Genomic DNA, 17,950 nt, shown 5'->3' with positions numbered 1-17,950 from the left:
CCCTAGTAATTAGTTTTTATAAATAGGACTTTTTACTATTGAGTTTTCATCTTTAGTTTCATCTTTAGATCACGTTTGGGGGGCTGGCCATTCGGCCATGCCTGAACCTTCATCACTTATATATTTTCAACAGTAGAGTTTCTACACACCATAGATTAAGGTGTGGAGCTCTACTGTTCCTCACGAATTAATACAAAGTACTACTGTTTTTCTATTCAATTCAACTTATTCCGCTTCTAAGATATTCATTCACACTTCAACATGAATGTGATGATCGTGACACTTATCATCATTCCCTATGAACGTGTGCCTGACAACCACTTTCGTTCTACCTTCAATTGAATGAGTATCTCTTGGATTTCTTAATCAGAATCTTCGTGGTATAAGTTAGAGCCCATGGATGGCCATTCTTGAGATTCGGAAAGTCTAAACCTTGTCTGTGGTATTCCGAGTAGGATCCGGGAGGGATGGCTGTGACGAGCCTCAAACTCGCGAGTGCTAGGCATAGTGACAGATGCAAAAGGATGGTGAATCCTATTCCAGTATGATCGAGAACCTCCAGATGATTAGCCATGCAGTGACAGCGCATCGGACCATTTTCACAGAGAGGATGGGAAGTAGCCATTGACAATGGTGATGCCCTACACAAAGCTTGCCATGGAAAGGAGTAAGATTGATTGGATGAAGACAGTAGGAAAGCAGAGGTTCAGAGGAACGAAAGCATCTCTATACACTTATCTGAAATTCTCACCAATGAATTACATAAGTACCACTATCATATTTTATATTTTATTTATTTTTTACTTATCAATTCATAAAATCAGTTGAATCCGCCTGACTGAGATCTACAAGGTGACCATAGCTTGCTTCAAGCCGACAATCTCCGTGGGATCGACCCTTACTCACGTAAGGTTTATTACTTGGACGACCCAGTGCACTTGCAGGTTAGTTGTACGAAGTTGTGAAACAAAATTAAGAATATGAACGTGCGTATGAAGTTTTTAGCGCCGTTACCAAGGAAGTAAAGATCACGATTTCGCACACCAAGTTTTTGGCGCTGTTGCCAGGGATTGTTTGAGTTTGGACAACTGACGGTTCATCTTTTTGCTCAGATTTGGTAATTTTATCTTAATTTTAAGATTTGTATTTCTTATTTTTGAAAATAATACCAAAAAAAAATATTTCTTCTTTTTCATTTTTCCCAAAATAATTTTCGAAAAAAAAAATTTAACAAAATCATAAAATCAAAAATAATTTGATGTTTCTTGTTTGAGTCTAGAGTCAAGATTTAAGTTTGGTGTCAATTGCATCTTTTTAATTTTCTAAAAATTATTTTCGAAAATTCATGCATTGCATTCTTCATGATCTTCAAGTTATTCTTGGCCAGTCTTCTTGTTTGATCTTCATATTTTCTTGTTTTGTGTCTTTCCTTGTTTTTCATATGCACTCTTGAATTATTAATGTCTAAAGAATAAAAATTTTTAAGTTTGGTGTCTTGCATGTTTTTCTTTTCTTAAAAATTTTAAAAAATAAGTCTTGATGTTCATCTTGATCTTCAAAGTGTTCTTGGTGTTCATCTTGACATTCATAGTGTTCTTGCATGTATTAGTTGTTTTGATTCATAATTTCTATGTTTTGTGCCAATTTTGTGTTTTTCTCTTCCATCATTAAAAATTCAAAAATAAAAAAAATATCTTTCCCTTTTTCACTCATAAATTTTCGAAAATTTGAGTTGACTTTTTCAAAACTTTTTAAAATTTAGTTGTTTTTTATGAGTCAAATCAAATTTTCAATTTGAAAATCCTATCTTTTTCAAAATCTTTTTCAAAAATCAAATCTTTTTCATTTTTTCTTATTTATTTTCAAAAATTATAAAAATATTTTTCAAAAATCTTTTTCTTAATTCTATCTCATAATTTTCGAAAATATTACAAACAATTAATGTGATTGATTCAAAAATGTAAAGTTTGTTACTTGCCTAATAAGAAAGGTTCAATCTTTAAATTTTAAAATCAAATCTTTTTGTTTCTTGTTAGTCAAGTAATCAACTTTAATTTTCAAAATAAAATCTTTTTAAATTTCTTTTTCAAACCTTTTTCAAAATAATTTTCAATCATATCTTTTTCAATTTCAATCATATCTTTTTCGAAATCAAATTTAAAATCCTTTCTAACTTCTTTTCTAACTTCCTATCTTTTCAAAATTTGACTTTCAAATCTTTTTCAATCAATCTTATCTTTTTGTTTCAATCACATCTTTTTTCAATCTTATCTTTCCAAAATTTGATTTTCAAAATCTCTTAACCACTTAACTTTTTGTTTGATTCTTATCTTTTTCAAAACTGCCCAACTAACTTTCTACCTTTAATTTTTGAAAATCCCTCCTTTTTTTTCAAAATTACTTTTTAATTAACTAATTGTTTTAAATTTTTATTTTTAATTTAATTTCAAACTTTGATTTTCGAAATTTAACTTTAATTTTTAATTTTTATTTTAATCAATTTTCGAAATTCCCTCTCTCTCATCTCCTTCTATTTATTTATTCATCTACTAACACTTCTTTTCATCTCATATCTCTGCTCCTATCCTCACCCTTGTGTTTGGATTATCCATTCTTCTTCACTCTTATTTCCTTTCTTCTTCTACTAACAATAAGAAACCTCTTTACTGTAACATAGAGGATTCCTCTTCTTTTCTTATTCTCTTCTCTTTCATATGAGCAGGGACAAGGAAAAGGGCATTCTTGTTGAAGCTGATCCAGAACCTGAAAGGACTCTGAAGAGAAAACTAAAAGAAGCTAAAATACAACAATCCAGAGACAACCTTACTGAAATTTTCGAACAAGAAAAGGAGATGGCAGACGCACCTAACAACAATAATGCAAGGAGGATGCTTGGTGACTTCACTGCACCTAATTCCAATTTACATGGAAGAAGCATCTCAATTCCTGCCATTGGAGCAAACAACTTTGAGCTTAAACCTCAATTAGTTTCTCTGATGCAACAAAACTGCAAGTTTCATGGACTTCCATCTGAAGATCCCTTTCAGTTCTTAACTGAATTCTTGTAGATCTGTGATACTGTTAAGACCAATGGGGTTAATCCCGAGGTCTACAGGCTTATGCTTTTCCCATTTGATGTAAGAGACAGAGCTAGAGTGTGGTTGGACTCTCAACCCAAAGATAGCCTGAACTCTTGGGATAAGCTGGTCACGGCTTTCTTAGCCAAGTTCTTTCCTCCTCAAAAGCTTAGTAAGCTTAGAGTGAATGTCCAAACCTTCAGACAGAAAGAAGGTGAATCCCTCTATGAAGCTTGGGAGAGATACAAGCAACTGACCAAAAAGTGTCCTTCTAACATGCTTTCAGAATGGACCATCCTGGATATATTCTATGATGGTCTGTCTGAGTTATCAAAGATGTCACTGGATCATTCTGCAGGTGGATCAATTCACCTAAAGAAAACGCCTGCAGAAGCTCAGGAACTCATTGACATGGTTACAAATAACCAGTTCATGTACACTTCTGAGAGGAATCCTGTAAGTAATGGGATGCCTCAGAGGAAGGGAGTTCTAGAAATTGATACTCTGAATGCCATATTAGCTCATAATAAAATATTGACTCAGCAAGTCAATATGATTTCTCAGAGTCTGAATGGAATGCAAGCTGCATCCAACAGTACTCAAGAGGCATCTTCTGAAGAAGAAGCTTATGATCCTGAGAACCCTGCAATAGCAGAGGTGAATTACATGGGTGAACCTTATGGAAACACCTATAACCCCTCATGGAGAAATCATCCAAATTTCTCATAGAAGGATCAAAAGCCTCAACAAGGCTTTAATAATGGTGGCAGAAACAAGTTTAGCAATAGCAAGCCTTTTTCATCATCCACTCAGCAACAGACAGAGAGTTCTGAGCAGAATCCATCTAGCTTAGCAAATATAGTCTCTGATCTATCTAAAGCCATTTTAAGTTTCATGAATAAAACAAGGTCCTCCATTATAAATCTTGAGGCACAAGTCGGCCAGCTGAGTAAAAGAATCACTGAAACCCCTCCTAGTACTCTCCCAAGCAATACAGAAGAAAATCCAAAAGGAGAGTGCAAGGCCATTGAATTGATCATCATGGGCGAACCTGTAAGGGAGGGAGAGGATTTGAATCCCAGTGAGGAAGACCTCCTGGGACGTCCGGTGATCAACAAGGAGTTTCCCTCTGAGGAACCAAAGGAATCTGAGGCTCATCTAGAGACCATAGAGATTCCATTGAACCTCCTTATGCCCTTCATGAGCTCTGATGAGTACTCTTCCTCTGAAGAAAATGAGGATGTTACTGAAGAGCAAGTTGCCAAGTACCTTGGTGCAATCATGAATTTGAATGCCAAATTATTTGGTAATAAGACTTGGGAAGATGAACCTCCCTTGCTCATCAATAAACTGAGTGATCTGGATCAACTGACATTGCCTCAGAAGAAACAGGATCCTGGAAAGTTCTTAATACCTTGTACCATAGGCACCATGACCTTTGAGAAGGCTCTATGTGACCTTGGGTCAGGGATAAAACTAGGAATCTTTGAGGTGCAAGCTGCCAGAATTTCATTAGAGATGGCAGACAACTCCAGAAAACAAGCTTATGAACAAGTAGAGGACGTGTTAGTAAAGGTTGAAGGCCTTTACATCCCTGCTGATTTCATAATCCTAGACACTGGGAAGGATGAGGATGAATCCATCATCCTTGGAAGACCCTTCCTAGCCACAGCAAGAGCTGTGATTGATGTAGACAGAGGAGAGTTAGTCCTTCAACAAAATGAGGACAACCTTGTGTTTAAAAGTCAAGGACCTCCTTCTATAACAATGGAGAGGAAGCATGAAAAGCTTCTCTCACTGCAGAGTCAACCAAAGCCCCCACAGTCAAACTCTAAGTTTGGTGTTGGGAGGCCATAACCAAACTCTAAGTTTGGTGTTGAACCCCCACAACCAAACTCTAAGTTTGGTGTTGGTAGGTCCCAACCTTGCTCTGATTATTTGTGAGGCTCCATGAGAGCTCACTATCAAGCTACTGACATTAAAGAAGCACTTGTTGGGAGGCAACCCAATGTTATTTAATCATTTTTATTTTATTTTCTCTTTGTTATTTCATGTTTTATTAGGTTGATGATCATGTGGAGTCACAAAAACTACTAAAAAATTGAAAACAGAATGAAAAACAGCATTGAAAATAGCACACCCTGGAGGAAGGGCTTACTGGCGTTTAAACGCTAGTAAGGAGCATCTGGCTGGCGTTTAAGGCCAGAACAGAGCATGAAACTGGCGTTAAATGCCAGAAACAAGCAGCAGTCCGGCGTTTAAATGCCAGGATTGCACCTAGAGGAAAGCTGGCGTTAAACACCAGAAATAAGCATCAGACTGGCGTTTAACGCCAGAAACATGCACCATACTGGCGTTCAACGCCAGAAACATGCTATAGACTGGCGTTGAACACCCAAAACAAGCAAGGAAGTGGCGTTTAACGCCAGAAACATGCTGCAGTTTGGCGTTAAACGCCAGGATTGTATATACAGGGCGTTTTACACGCCTAATTGGTGCAGGGATGTAAATCCTTGACACCTCAGGATCTATTGACACCACATGATCCCCACATACCTCCACTCACCTTCCCTCCTCAAAATCATATATCACCCTTTCCCAAGAACCCTTCACCAATCACCTCCAATTCCCCTCCAAAACCATCATACACCCACCTACACCCACCCACTCAAATTCAAACCATCACTCCTTCCTTTTCACACATCATAACCACCTTAAACTCCCAGTGGCCGAACCCTTCCCACACCTCCATCTCCTCCATCTCTTCTTCTTCTCATCCTTCCTTTCTTCTTTTGCTCGGGGACAAGCAAACATTTTAAGTTTGGTGTGAAAAAAGCATTGCTTTTTTTTCATAACCACTAATACCTCAAGGGACGCACTTCCCTCCACAAAACTATTGGAAGCAAATCAACACCTCCCTAGGAGAATTAAGTTCCAACATGGGACAACTAAGGGTGGAATACCAAGAGTACTCCATCATCCTCCATGAAATTAGAGAAGATCAAAGAGCTATGAGGGAGGAGCAACAAAGGCAAGGAAGAGACATAGAGGAGCTCAAAAGTACCATTGGTTCTTCAAGAAGAGGAAGACGCCACCCTCACTAAGGTGGACTCATTCCTTAATCTCTTTGTCTATTTAATTTCTGTTTTTCGATTTTTGAGCTTTATGTTTATTTATATTTGTGTCTTATTACATGATCATTAGTGTCTAAGTGTCTATGCCTTAAAGTCATGAATATGAATCCATCACCTCTCTTAAATGAAAACTGTTTTAAAAACAAAAGAACAAGAAGTACAGGATTTCGAATTCATCCTTGAAACTAGTTTAATTATTTTGATGTGGTGACAATACTTTTTATTTTCTGAATGAATGCTTGAACAGTGCATATGTCTTTTGAAGTTGTTGTTTATGAATGTTAAATATGTTGGCTCTTGAAAGAATGATGACAAGGAGACATGTTATTTGATCATCTGAAAAATCATAAAAATGATTCTTGAAGCAAGAAAAAGCAGTGAATACAAAGCTTGCAGAAAAAAAATAGCAGGTTTGAAGATCAAGTGAGAGATAGAACTTGAGAGAGTGTTCTTCCCTCCATGGCCTCCATTTCAGCGTGTTTAGTGTCTCAAATGAGGAGAGAGAGTACTGAAAACTAGGGTTTTGGTTTAGTTTAGTTGGGCCAAGGGCCCACTTTGGGTCCGGTTGGCCCGGTTTGGCCCGTTCGGTCCAATCTTGGTCCGATTTCTATAAAATTGGTACCGAAATTCTCGTCTCAATTTCCTCTATCATATTAAGCCATAAAAATAACATTTTTGGCTTTCTAGAATAAATTCTCATTTATGGGTTAATTAGCCGTTAATTAACCGGATCTTACAAGAAGACTGTGCTTAAGAACCCTGGACACCTCTAATTGGGGACTTTAGCAAAGCTGAGTCACAATCTGAAAATGTTCACCCAATTATGTGTCTGTGGCATTTATGTATCCGGTGGTAATACTGGAAAACAAAGTGCTTAGGGCCACGGCCAAGACTCATAAAGTAGCTGTGTTCAACAATCAACATACTAAACTAGGAGAATCAATAACACTATCTGAACTCTGAGTTCCTATAGATGCCAATCATTCTGAACTTCAATGAATAAAGTGAGATGCCAAAACTATTCAAGAGGCAAAAAGCTACAAGTCCCACTCATTTAATTGGAACTATGTTTCATTGATAGTTTAGAATTTATAGTATATTCTCTTCTTTTTATCCTATTTGATTTTTAGTTGCTTGGGGACAAGCAACAATTTAAGTTTGGTGTTGTGATGAGCAGATAATTTATACGTTTTTTGGCATTATTTTTACATAGTTTTCAGTATGATTTAGTTAGTTTTTTGTATATTTTTATTAGTTTTTAATTAAAAATCACATTTCTGGACTTTACTATTATTTTGTGTATTTTTCTGTGATTTCAGGTATTTTCTGGCTGAAATTGAGGGACCTGAGCAAAAATCAGATTCAGAGGTTGAAGAAGGACTGTAGATGCTATTGGATTCTGACCTCCCTGCACTCAAAGTGAATTTTCTGGAGCTACAAAACTTCAAATGGCGCGCTTCCAATTTCCTTGAAAAGTAGACATCCAGGGCTTTTCAGCAATATATAATAGTCCATACTTTGCCTGAGTTTAGATGACACAAACTGGCGTTCAACGCCAGTTCCATGCTGCATTCTGGAGTTAAACGCCAGAAACAGGTTGCAAAGTGGAGTTAAACGCCAGAAACAGGTTACAAACTGGCGTTCAACTCCAAGAATGACCTCTCCACGTGTAAACTTCAAGCTCAGCCCAAGCACACACCAAGTGGGCCCCGGAAGTGGATTTCTGCATCAATTACTTATCTCTGTAAACCCTAGTAACTAGTTTTTATAAATAGGACTTTTTACTATTGAGTTTTCATCTTTAGTTTCATCTTTAGATCACGTTTGGGGGGCTGGCCATTCGGCCATGCCTGAACCTTCATCACTTATGTATTTTCAACAGTAGAGTTTCTACACACCATAGATTAAGGTGTGGAGCTCTACTGTTCCTCATGAATTAATACAAAGTACTACTGTTTTTCTATTCAATTCAACTTATTCCGCTTCTAAGATATTCATTTGCACATCAACATGAATGTGATGATTGTGACACTCATCATCATTCCCTATGAACGTGTGCCTGACAACCACTTTCGTTCTACCTTCGATTGAATAAGTATCTCTTGGATTTCTTAATCAGAATCTTCGTGGTATAAGTTAGAACCCATGGATGGCCATTCTTGAGATCCGGAAAGTCTAAACCTTGTCTGTGGTATTCCGAGTAGGATCCAGGAAGGGATGGCTGTGACGAGCCTCAAACTCGCGAGTGCTAGGCATAGTGACAGACGCAAAAGGATGGTGAATCCTATTCCAGTATGATCGAGAACCTCCAGATGATTAGCCATGCAGTGACAGCGCATCGGACCATTTTCACAGAGAGGATGGGAAGTAGCCATTGACAACGGTGATGCCCTACACAAAGCTTGCCTTGGAAAGGAGTAAGATTGATTGGATGAAGACAGCAGGAAAGCAGAGGTTCAGAGGAACGAAAGCATCTCTATACGCTTATCTGAAATTCTCACCAATGAATTACATAAGTACCACTATCCTATTTTAGATTTTATTTATCTTTTACTTATCAATTCATAGAATCAGTTAAATCCACCTGACTGAGATCTACAAGGTGACCATAGCTTGCTTCAAGCCGACAATCTCCGTGGGATCGACCCTTACTCACGTAAGGTTTATTACTTGGACGACCCAGTGCACTTGCTAGTTAGTTGTACGAAGTTGTGAAACAAAATTAAGAATATGAACATGCGTATGAAGTTTTCAGGGACGTTACCAAGGAAGTAAAGATCACGATTTCGCACACCAGTTAGCTTAAGATAGAGATTGTGTATCAACTAAGTGTGGGAAAACTGTGGAAACATGGATTAATAGGGAATGTGTTATGATAAAATATTAGGAATTTGGGTACCTACTCATGTGAGACCAGAAAAATTAAAAAAATCCATGTGCATTGATATGTTATGTTTAGTTTTATATTCTTAATAAAAAAAACCAAAAATATTCAATAAGTAAATAAATAAATAAGGGGACAAAATTACCCCATTGTTAAGTTAATGAAGATCAATGCATGTGTGATACAGTTAAAGAGAAGTTGATGCATGAGTATGAGATGCAAAAATAGGAATTTTGGGTAGTTAGGCATGATTTAAGAAGTATATAGAGTGTATATAGGTGAGAGCTTAGGTTAATCAAGGATTCAATTTATAGCTTACTTAGCCATATATATACCCTCACCTTTACCTTAGCACCATTACAACCTTGAAAAGACCTCATGATGTTTGCATTGGTACATTAAATACTTGTTGATTGTTTAGGTAAATAACAAAGTTTAGAAAGCATGACTAGAGAAGACTAGAGTGGATTACCTAATACACTTGAGTGATTAGAGTGCATATACACTACCAGTGAGGGTTCAATGCTTAATTCTATATTCCCTGCTTTCATGAGCTGTCTACTTACAAGTCTACTTGTATTTACTATATGATTTAAATTAGTGATATCTGATTAATGTTCGTCTTGAAGAACTTATTTACTTTTAACCAAGTATACAGAATTATCTTGGCACATAGTTTTATTCATACATAGGTTGCATTTCATGAGTCTTACTTTTCCCTATTTATTCTTTTGATCTCCTTGATCTGAGCATGAGGACATGCTAATGATTAAGTGTGGGGAGTTTCATCAAGTCTTTGCACACTTATTCATACGAATTGCTTGGTTACTCCTTCCTAGTTTTGTTCTATGGTTAAAAACTTACCTCCTAAGGCTTTAATTTGTGTATTTTAAGTCCCCTTTATACCATTCGATGCCGTGATCTGTGTGTTCAGTGTTTCAGACTTTGTAAGGCAGGAATGGCTTAGAGGATGGAGAGGAAGCTTGCAGAAATAGAAGGAGCACAAGAAATAAAAGAGACAACCAGCGAGCATCGACGCACACACATAGCTCACGCATGCGCGTGATCTGGAGATTTTTACAGTGACGCGTGCGCGTACCTAACTCGTACGCATGGATTGAAGTTCTGCTAGACGACGCGTGCGCGTGACACGTAAAGATGACTAGCGACACGTGCGCGTGCTTGTCGCGTACGCCTGACATGTGCGATCTGCATAAATCATAGAAAATGCTGAGGGCGATTTTGGGCCGAGTTTGGACCCAGTTTCTGGCCTAGAAACACATACTAGAGCCAGGGAACGAGTAGATACTCAACACAGATTCTCATTAGCGTGGTTTTAGTTTTAGTTTTGGGATCTTAGAGAGAAATTACTCTTCCTCTAGGTTTTCTTTTACATTCATATTTTCTAGTTTTATGCTTTTGCTTGGGATATTGAGAAGAGTCATTACCTCCGTTGAAGTTATTATTGTAGTTTGTTTTCTTATTCCCTTACTCTTCCATATCCTTAATCTTTGTTCAGATTTATAATTGGATTATTTTTCGAATTTATTAATGCAAAGGATTACTTTTACTTTTAATTAATTCTCAGTTATTGTTCATAATGTCTTCCTTTTATTTCCTTTTTAATTCTGTGCAAGTAATTTTCATGTCAATAGAATAGACTCCCAACTTGACTTGCTGGTTGATTAAATGGAGACCCTAGAGTTGAAATGCTCAAGTGATTAGTTAAATTGGAAGTTGTTGGCTAATTCTCTATTTACTAACGCTAGACCTTCCCAAGAAAGAGGACTAGGATTTGCGAATAAGAGTTAGCTCAATCACTTGACTTTCCTTTATTTAGTAAGGTTTAACTAAGTGAAAATAACAACCTTTTTATACTACGCTTGAGAGAATTCCAACAAGGACAGAACTTCCAATTAATCATTCCACCAATCAAGGCTTTTTTATTTCTGAATATATAAATCTCTTTTAATTTTCATTGCTTTAATTTACAATCATTTATTTGCCCATTGCCCAAACTCAAAATCTCTCGGAAAACTCCTGATTAATAAATTAGTATATATATATATATATCTTTGAAATTTCATTGCGTTAATTTACAATTATTTTTTTTCTTGTTATTCAACTCTCAAAATCTCTCAAAAAACTCCTGATTAATAAGATATCACCCTTTTGTCAACTCGTTGGGAGACGACCTGGGATTCATACTCCCAGTATTTTTATTCTGATTCTGTGACAACCTTTCTAAATTGATAAGCGGATTTTTGCTGGTTTGGAACTATACTCGCAATGTATTTCTTATATTAATTTCTTAATTAGCTGATTTTTGCCCCCATCAAACATCCAGTGTAACTTGGTAAACATTATAACATAATAACCCTTTAAAACGACCAGCGACGTACCAAATGAGCGTTTAACTTAACACTGCAAAACCATGTTAGTTTAGTAAAACATAACCACCAATCGTTGCAAACACACTCACCCATGGATAACCATCCATGTTCAGAATGAAAATGAACATCCGATTACTTACAGAATTGAACATCCACTTTACTTGATTAAAAAACCATAAAGTCCATGTATAGCACGAATGGCTATGTACCGGAAAACTATACAGTAAAGCATGTAGAAATCAAGTACAATTTTATTAAATTATCTCGTAAATTACAGAATAACCATCAACTATACTCATTATGCATTATGTCTAAACGAAATTAAAATAATAAAGTGGTTCATTCTCACAAATGGAAACAGGGTTCTTGGAATTAATAACATGTGGACTTTTTCAACAGCTGCCTACGAACCTTAAAACTAACATGAACCCTTTAAACACAGAGATGAAAAAATAAACACTATCACAACCTTGTCCAACTAATCCTAATTTTTGTTGAAGGAGCTTAACAAAGACAAGAAACCACCGGCTTGTTCGGGAACTTCCGGCCAACAACATCACCATGGTTTACATCTTAAGATGCGTGCGGACAAACCACCTGCCAAAAAAAGAAAAAGGCCAACAGTTACGTTCTTGCATAGTACTATACCAAATAAACATACAAAGTTGAGATTAAGCCAATCATGTACCGGGGTTGAATTCTTGTGATTCCTTCGAGATGAATTCTTGAAGGGCTTCTCAAGGGCAGCGCTGACCCGTTTACTCTTTGGCCTACCTTTTGTGGTGACCTTCGATGGGCCTTGGATGTTATCAATATTGACAACATTCAAACTCTGTGAGCCAAAGCTGGTCTGGGTCTCTGACACACTCTCGGACCTCTTCTTGGCACGGTGCGCAGCCAACTTGGCCCTTATTTCTTCCATAGCAGCATGCAGCAATGCTGTTTCGTCATCGTCCCCGACGAACTCTTTAGCAACATTATAGAAGTGTGCACACAGTCCCCTAAAAGCAACATGACTCTCATCCGACCGACTGACATCATGGCTACTTTTGACATACCTATGCTTGCGCTTTATTTTCTTGCTCCATCGAGGGAGAACATAACAGGTAGGTACTTTGTACACTTTATACGAATGGAAAACTTCAAGACAGTGACAGCACAACACACCTAAACTCTCGAAAAGATTGCATTCACAATGAACCTCCTGTGTGGAACGGTCAAAGTAAACATCGTACGGAACGTATAGAATAGTATCGTTGACTAGTTTCTCCTCTTCCATCTTCATCCAGACCAATGGACCCTGTTCATCAACTACAGAAACTCTGCAATCAGCCTTTTTCCCAAACTAAGTTTGAACATCCATAAACATGCTCGTAGTATACTCTTGCTGAAACTATTTTTCCATAAGCAAGCTCGTTGAACAGAGGATAACCCCCCCAAGTCCGCAGCATCATCCTCCAATTCCCTCTGCTCTTTGACTCCAAGCACATTGTCATATTCGTGAACAAGTTGAACCAAGCTAGTCTTGCTATGTAAGAATCCACCGTAGAATGTGTGCATGCTCTCACTCCTTTGCGTACTCCTCATGGCCGCCCAAAATTCACCCTTGAAGTATATGGGAACCCACATGCATCAGTCATCATACAGATCTACAGAAAATAAAGAATCCTAATTTTAGCAAAGAAACCTTACAGCAAACTTATTAATAGAAATCAGGAAAATTCAGATACCAAATAATTGTCAATTAAAGCTCGTGAATTAATCAAACACTAACAGACTTGACAGCCATGTGTTGTTATGTAACTTGTACTCATCCATAAATTCTGATAAGTAATCCTCAAATGACTCCTCAGTTCGAGAGTTCCACATAATATCATTGAGGTCATCATACAAATCTCTGTACCGGCGGTAACCCCCAAGCTTGCTCAGTAACTTCTTCGTAATATGCCAGATGCACCAGCGGTGGCGTGTGTCGGGTAATGTATTTTTGATCGCACGGAGAATGGACCGACGTTGATCGGTTATGATACGCTGCAGAGCAGTTCCCATGCATTCATCCATTGGCTGAATACCCACTCATAACTTGGGATTTTCTCATTCCCCAGCAAAGCACAACTGAGGAGGGTTGAGTTACCATGGTGGTTGATCCCAATGAACGACACAAACGGTAATCCATGCCTACCAGAAAAACCAACCAGACATAAGAAATACCAATCATGATTAGAAAGAGTTTAAACAAATAAAGGGCTCAACACCAATTGAACTACTTCATACCTGTTTGTACTGTAGGTGCTATCAACTGACACAACATCTCCATAATATTCATATGACGCCCTACATCTTGCATCCACCCATACTGCACTCTTAAATTTACACTCCTCATCCAACTTCAACGCATAAAAGAAGTTCAGATTGATGTCCTTCATTCTCATGAAGTAGCTCATCATCTCCCTAACATCCGCATTCACGTTGCTAGTTTGGAGCCTTACTGTTTGATGCGGGCAGAAATCAGCCAATTAAGAAATTATAGTAAGAACAGCGGTTTAAGTACAGTTCTTAACCGACGAAAATCCGTTAATCAATTTAGAAGGGTTGTCACAAAATTAGAATAAAAATTCTGGGGTTAGAAATCCGATGTCATCTCTCAACGAGTTGACAAAAGGGTGCTATTTTATTAGTCAGGAGTTTTCTGATCGATTTTAAGAGTTGGAGAACAGAAAAATAAAGGATTGTGAATTAAAGCAATGTAAATTAAAAGAGATTTATATAATCAAATAAAAAGCCTTGACCGGGGGAATGATTAATTGGAAGTTCTATCCTTGTTGGAATTCTCTCAAGTGTAGTATCAAGAGGTTGTTATTTTCACTTAGTTAACCCTTACTAAATAAAGGAAAGTCAAGTGATTGAGCTAACTCTTATTCACAAGTCCTGACCCTCTTCCTTGGGAAGGATTAGCGTTAGTGCCTAGAGAGTTAGCCAATAATTTCCAATTTAACTAATCACTTAAGCATTCCAACTCAAGGGTCTCCTTTTAATCAACCCGCAAGTCAAGTTGGGAGTCTACTCCGTTGACATGAATATAACGTTCATAGAAATATAAGAAGAAGACATGATAAATTAAATAAAATAGGAATTGAAAATTAATTAAAAGTAAAAGTAGTTCTTTGCATTAATAAATCCCAAAATGTAACATTCTTATCTGAACAGGGTTAATAAATAATCAAAAGAGTAAAGGAACAAGAAAGCAAACTAGAATAATAGCGACTTCAACGGAGGTAGTGATTCTTCTCAATATCCAAAGCAAAAGCCTAAAACTCTAAAACTATGAATGTAAAGGAAACCTAGAGGAAGTAGTAATTTCTCTCTAAGATTCAAAACTAAAACTAAAAACTATGCGAATGAGAATGTGTCTTGAGTCTCTACTTGCCCCCTGGCTCTAGTCTGCGTTTCTGGGCCTGAAACTGGGTCCAAACTCGACACAAAATCGCCCCCAGCATTTTCTGCGATTTCTGCAGGTAGCGCATGTCACGTGTACGCGTCAAGCACGCGCATGCGTCGCCGTGCAAACTCCGATTCACGTGCACGCGTGAGCCATGCATGCGCGTCGCTCCTCACTAGTTATCTCCTTTATTTCTTGTGCTCCTTCCATTTTTGCAAGCTTCCTTTCCATCCTTTAAGCCATTCCTGCCCTATAAAACCTGAAAATACTTAACACACAGATCACGTCATCAAATGGTATAAAGGAGGATTAAAAATATACAATTTAAAGGTTTGGGAAGCAAGTTTTCAATTATAGAACAAAATTGGGAAGGAATTATAAAATCATGCAATTGTATGAATAAGTGTGCAAAGACTTGATAAAAACAACTCAATTGAGCACAAGATAAACCATAAAATAGTGGTTTATCACTGTTATATAATTTCTTAAATCCTTCTCTGAGAATCCCAAGTTAGAGGGGCCTCCAGCCTCATTTGCCAAAGCAAGGAATGTCTTATTTGGTTGAATCCCAGCCTCATCATTATCCTCGATCACGCACTTCGCATGTATGGTCAGTTGCCTATACTCATGGTAGTGCACTACCTTTCTCGCTGAACAGGGGTGTGAGTGCATCAAGTCAACCTTGAACAAAACCCAGTCTTGCATGTCTTTATCAAACTTTACATATATCCTTGCCTTGCACCCAGCAGCTGAAATCGTATTCTTCCGCATTGGTGCTTTGACACAAGACCCGTGGTACCCGTCGCGATTACAGTGTATAGCTTGGTTAAGGGGAGCCTTTGTGATATTGTCATATGTTGTCATCCTTATCTTAGTTGCAAATCCTACTTTCTTTGCATAGGTAACATAAAAGTCATGAGTCATCCATAATTGTACAAACCGCATTCCAACTCTTAGTATCTCGTGTTCTTGTAGGCATCCATGATCTGGTAACTACATTTTATATTAATCCAAAAGAAAAAAATAATTACCATTAGTTATCAAATTAAACACGCACATTATGACTACATAAAATTAAAATAGATTCCAAAACCTCATCACCAAGCTCAATCTCTTCACTTCTAACCTCAGTAACATTCGATAGTTGCATGGCCTATAATTCCAAAACAAACACAGTAACCAAAAGGGATAAAATCCTTATTAAAACTCATGTAAATAAAACCTCAAACATAATCACCAAAAACACAGCAACAACTAGAAATCATGCCAACAGAATTATTTATTCCATTATATCTATTATTTAAGGGCCTGCACCACCCTTTAGTTGATTCTTTTTTCATTCAATAACCATCATGTAGAATTAGATACAAAATACCTTTTCTACACATAAAAATATAAATAAAAAATATAAATAAAAAATATGCAGGCAAGCATAATGTGCAGGTATCATATACATAAAAAATACTCATATAAGGATACCATGCCATATAAACCACACAACCATATAAACCACACAAACCCCATAACCATATAAACCACATAATATGCAAAAAGCATATGAGCATATAAATAAAAAATATGCAGGTATCATATAAGGATACCATGCCATCACAAAACACTAAAATAAGCATGTCATGATTAACATGCAGCAAATACAAGTACCATACACTTTAATTTAGACCTGTTTTTCAACCCCTGCATCACCTTATAGTTACTTTTTTAATTCATAGAATGACCATCATGTAGCAACAATATACACAGACCATACATTATAATTCATACCAACTAATTAATTTAGGTTGTTTCAACATTCATATAAAATATACGGCCATCTGCATGACAAATACAAATATAATAGGATGGTTAGCATATAAACATGCCATATAATATGCAGGCAGCATACATTCATATATAAAAATAAGCATAAAATATGCTTCCTACACATAAGTTTACCATACCTTTAAAAACAATCATATACGCATGAATTGATTAATTAATTTATGCAAATTCTACATGGATATAATCATACCATTCAATATAAAACAATCACACATTTAGTTCAATCTCAACTCATGCATCACATCTGGATACTGAATTAATCATAAAAACAAACACCTCATTTACTATGTGACATAAAATCTGGATTTTTTGAAAAATAAACATCCATGGTAGAATTTGTTGCTCATAATTGCTTACCTTGTTCGACTTCTCACCGTTGACAATGACATCGCCGGATATGTTTTGAGGGTGGTTTGATAAAATCTCTGCAACAACAGACATATCATAGCCTAGGGGTTCAACCATATCGCACTCTATTAAGGTTTCATTGAGAGAACAGCTATGGCTGAAGGAGTTTGATTGACACGTCTAGAGGATATTTCTATTTCGAATTGTCAAGAAATACAGAAGCTAAATAGGGGATTCACCAAGTCGAATGGGCTGACTGCTAATACCCAGGTATAGATAGCGGCGATGGAGGTGTCCTTGAAGTCCATCCATAAGTTGCTGAAGGAAAACTTAAAACAAAAAAAAATTGAGGACGAAGGAAAGAAGGAAATGCTGGGGAAGGAGGATCTCACGCAGAGGTGCCGTCCTAGCCCAAAAGTATGGGAGGGTCTAACCTCATTCTGTTCGAAGGTGACGGTGTCGAGGAATGGGTGTTTCGAGCTTGTGAGTATTTTAAGCTATATGACATACCCGAGGAGCTTCGTGTCAGAGTCCTTTCCTTCCACCTCATTGGGCCTACGTACACATGGTACATGTGAGGAGTCAATAATAATTTGGCCTATAATTGGGAGGATTTTCTTGAGGCCCTCTCACTAAGGTTTGGCAAGGGAGTGTTCTTTGATCCGAGAACTGCATTGAAAGAGCTGAAGCAGGAGGATACGGTGGCAGAATACCAAGGCCAGTTTGAAGAACTCTCAAATATGGTCACTGGACTCAGTGAAGAGTGGTTGGTATCACTCTTTGTGGCTAGACTCCGCGAGCATCTGAAGTGCAAACTCCTTCTAGCCAAACCTGCC

The 17,950-nt window shown here is 37.3% G+C and overlaps 2 protein-coding genes across 2 annotated transcripts; both read right to left on the bottom strand.

Annotated features, from left to right (window-relative positions):
• Positions 12,113 to 13,117, bottom strand: LOC107611055 (protein FAR1-RELATED SEQUENCE 9-like). Its single transcript, XM_016313020.1, has 3 exons — positions 12,921 to 13,117; positions 12,177 to 12,810; positions 12,113 to 12,130 (listed from the first exon to the last, which is right to left on the bottom strand). The coding sequence occupies exons 1-3, from the start codon at positions 13,115 to 13,117 to the stop codon at positions 12,113 to 12,115; spliced, it is 849 nt and encodes a 282-aa protein (XP_016168506.1).
• On the bottom strand, positions 13,247 to 17,231 carry LOC110265311 (protein FAR1-RELATED SEQUENCE 5-like). Its single transcript, XM_021108247.1, has 6 exons — positions 17,124 to 17,231; positions 16,021 to 16,080; positions 15,399 to 15,920; positions 13,763 to 13,875; positions 13,561 to 13,666; positions 13,247 to 13,519 (listed from the first exon to the last, which is right to left on the bottom strand). Exons 1-6 carry the CDS (start codon positions 17,229 to 17,231, stop codon positions 13,247 to 13,249), a joined length of 1,182 nt encoding a protein of 393 aa, XP_020963906.1.

The sequence above is a fragment of the Arachis ipaensis genome, chromosome B08 (genome assembly GCF_000816755.2).
Source record: "Arachis ipaensis cultivar K30076 chromosome B08, Araip1.1, whole genome shotgun sequence".
NCBI lineage: Eukaryota > Viridiplantae > Streptophyta > Magnoliopsida > Fabales > Fabaceae > Arachis > Arachis ipaensis.
The sequence above is the reverse complement of the archived record's forward strand: the minus strand, read 5'-3'. Positions and strand labels throughout refer to the sequence as shown.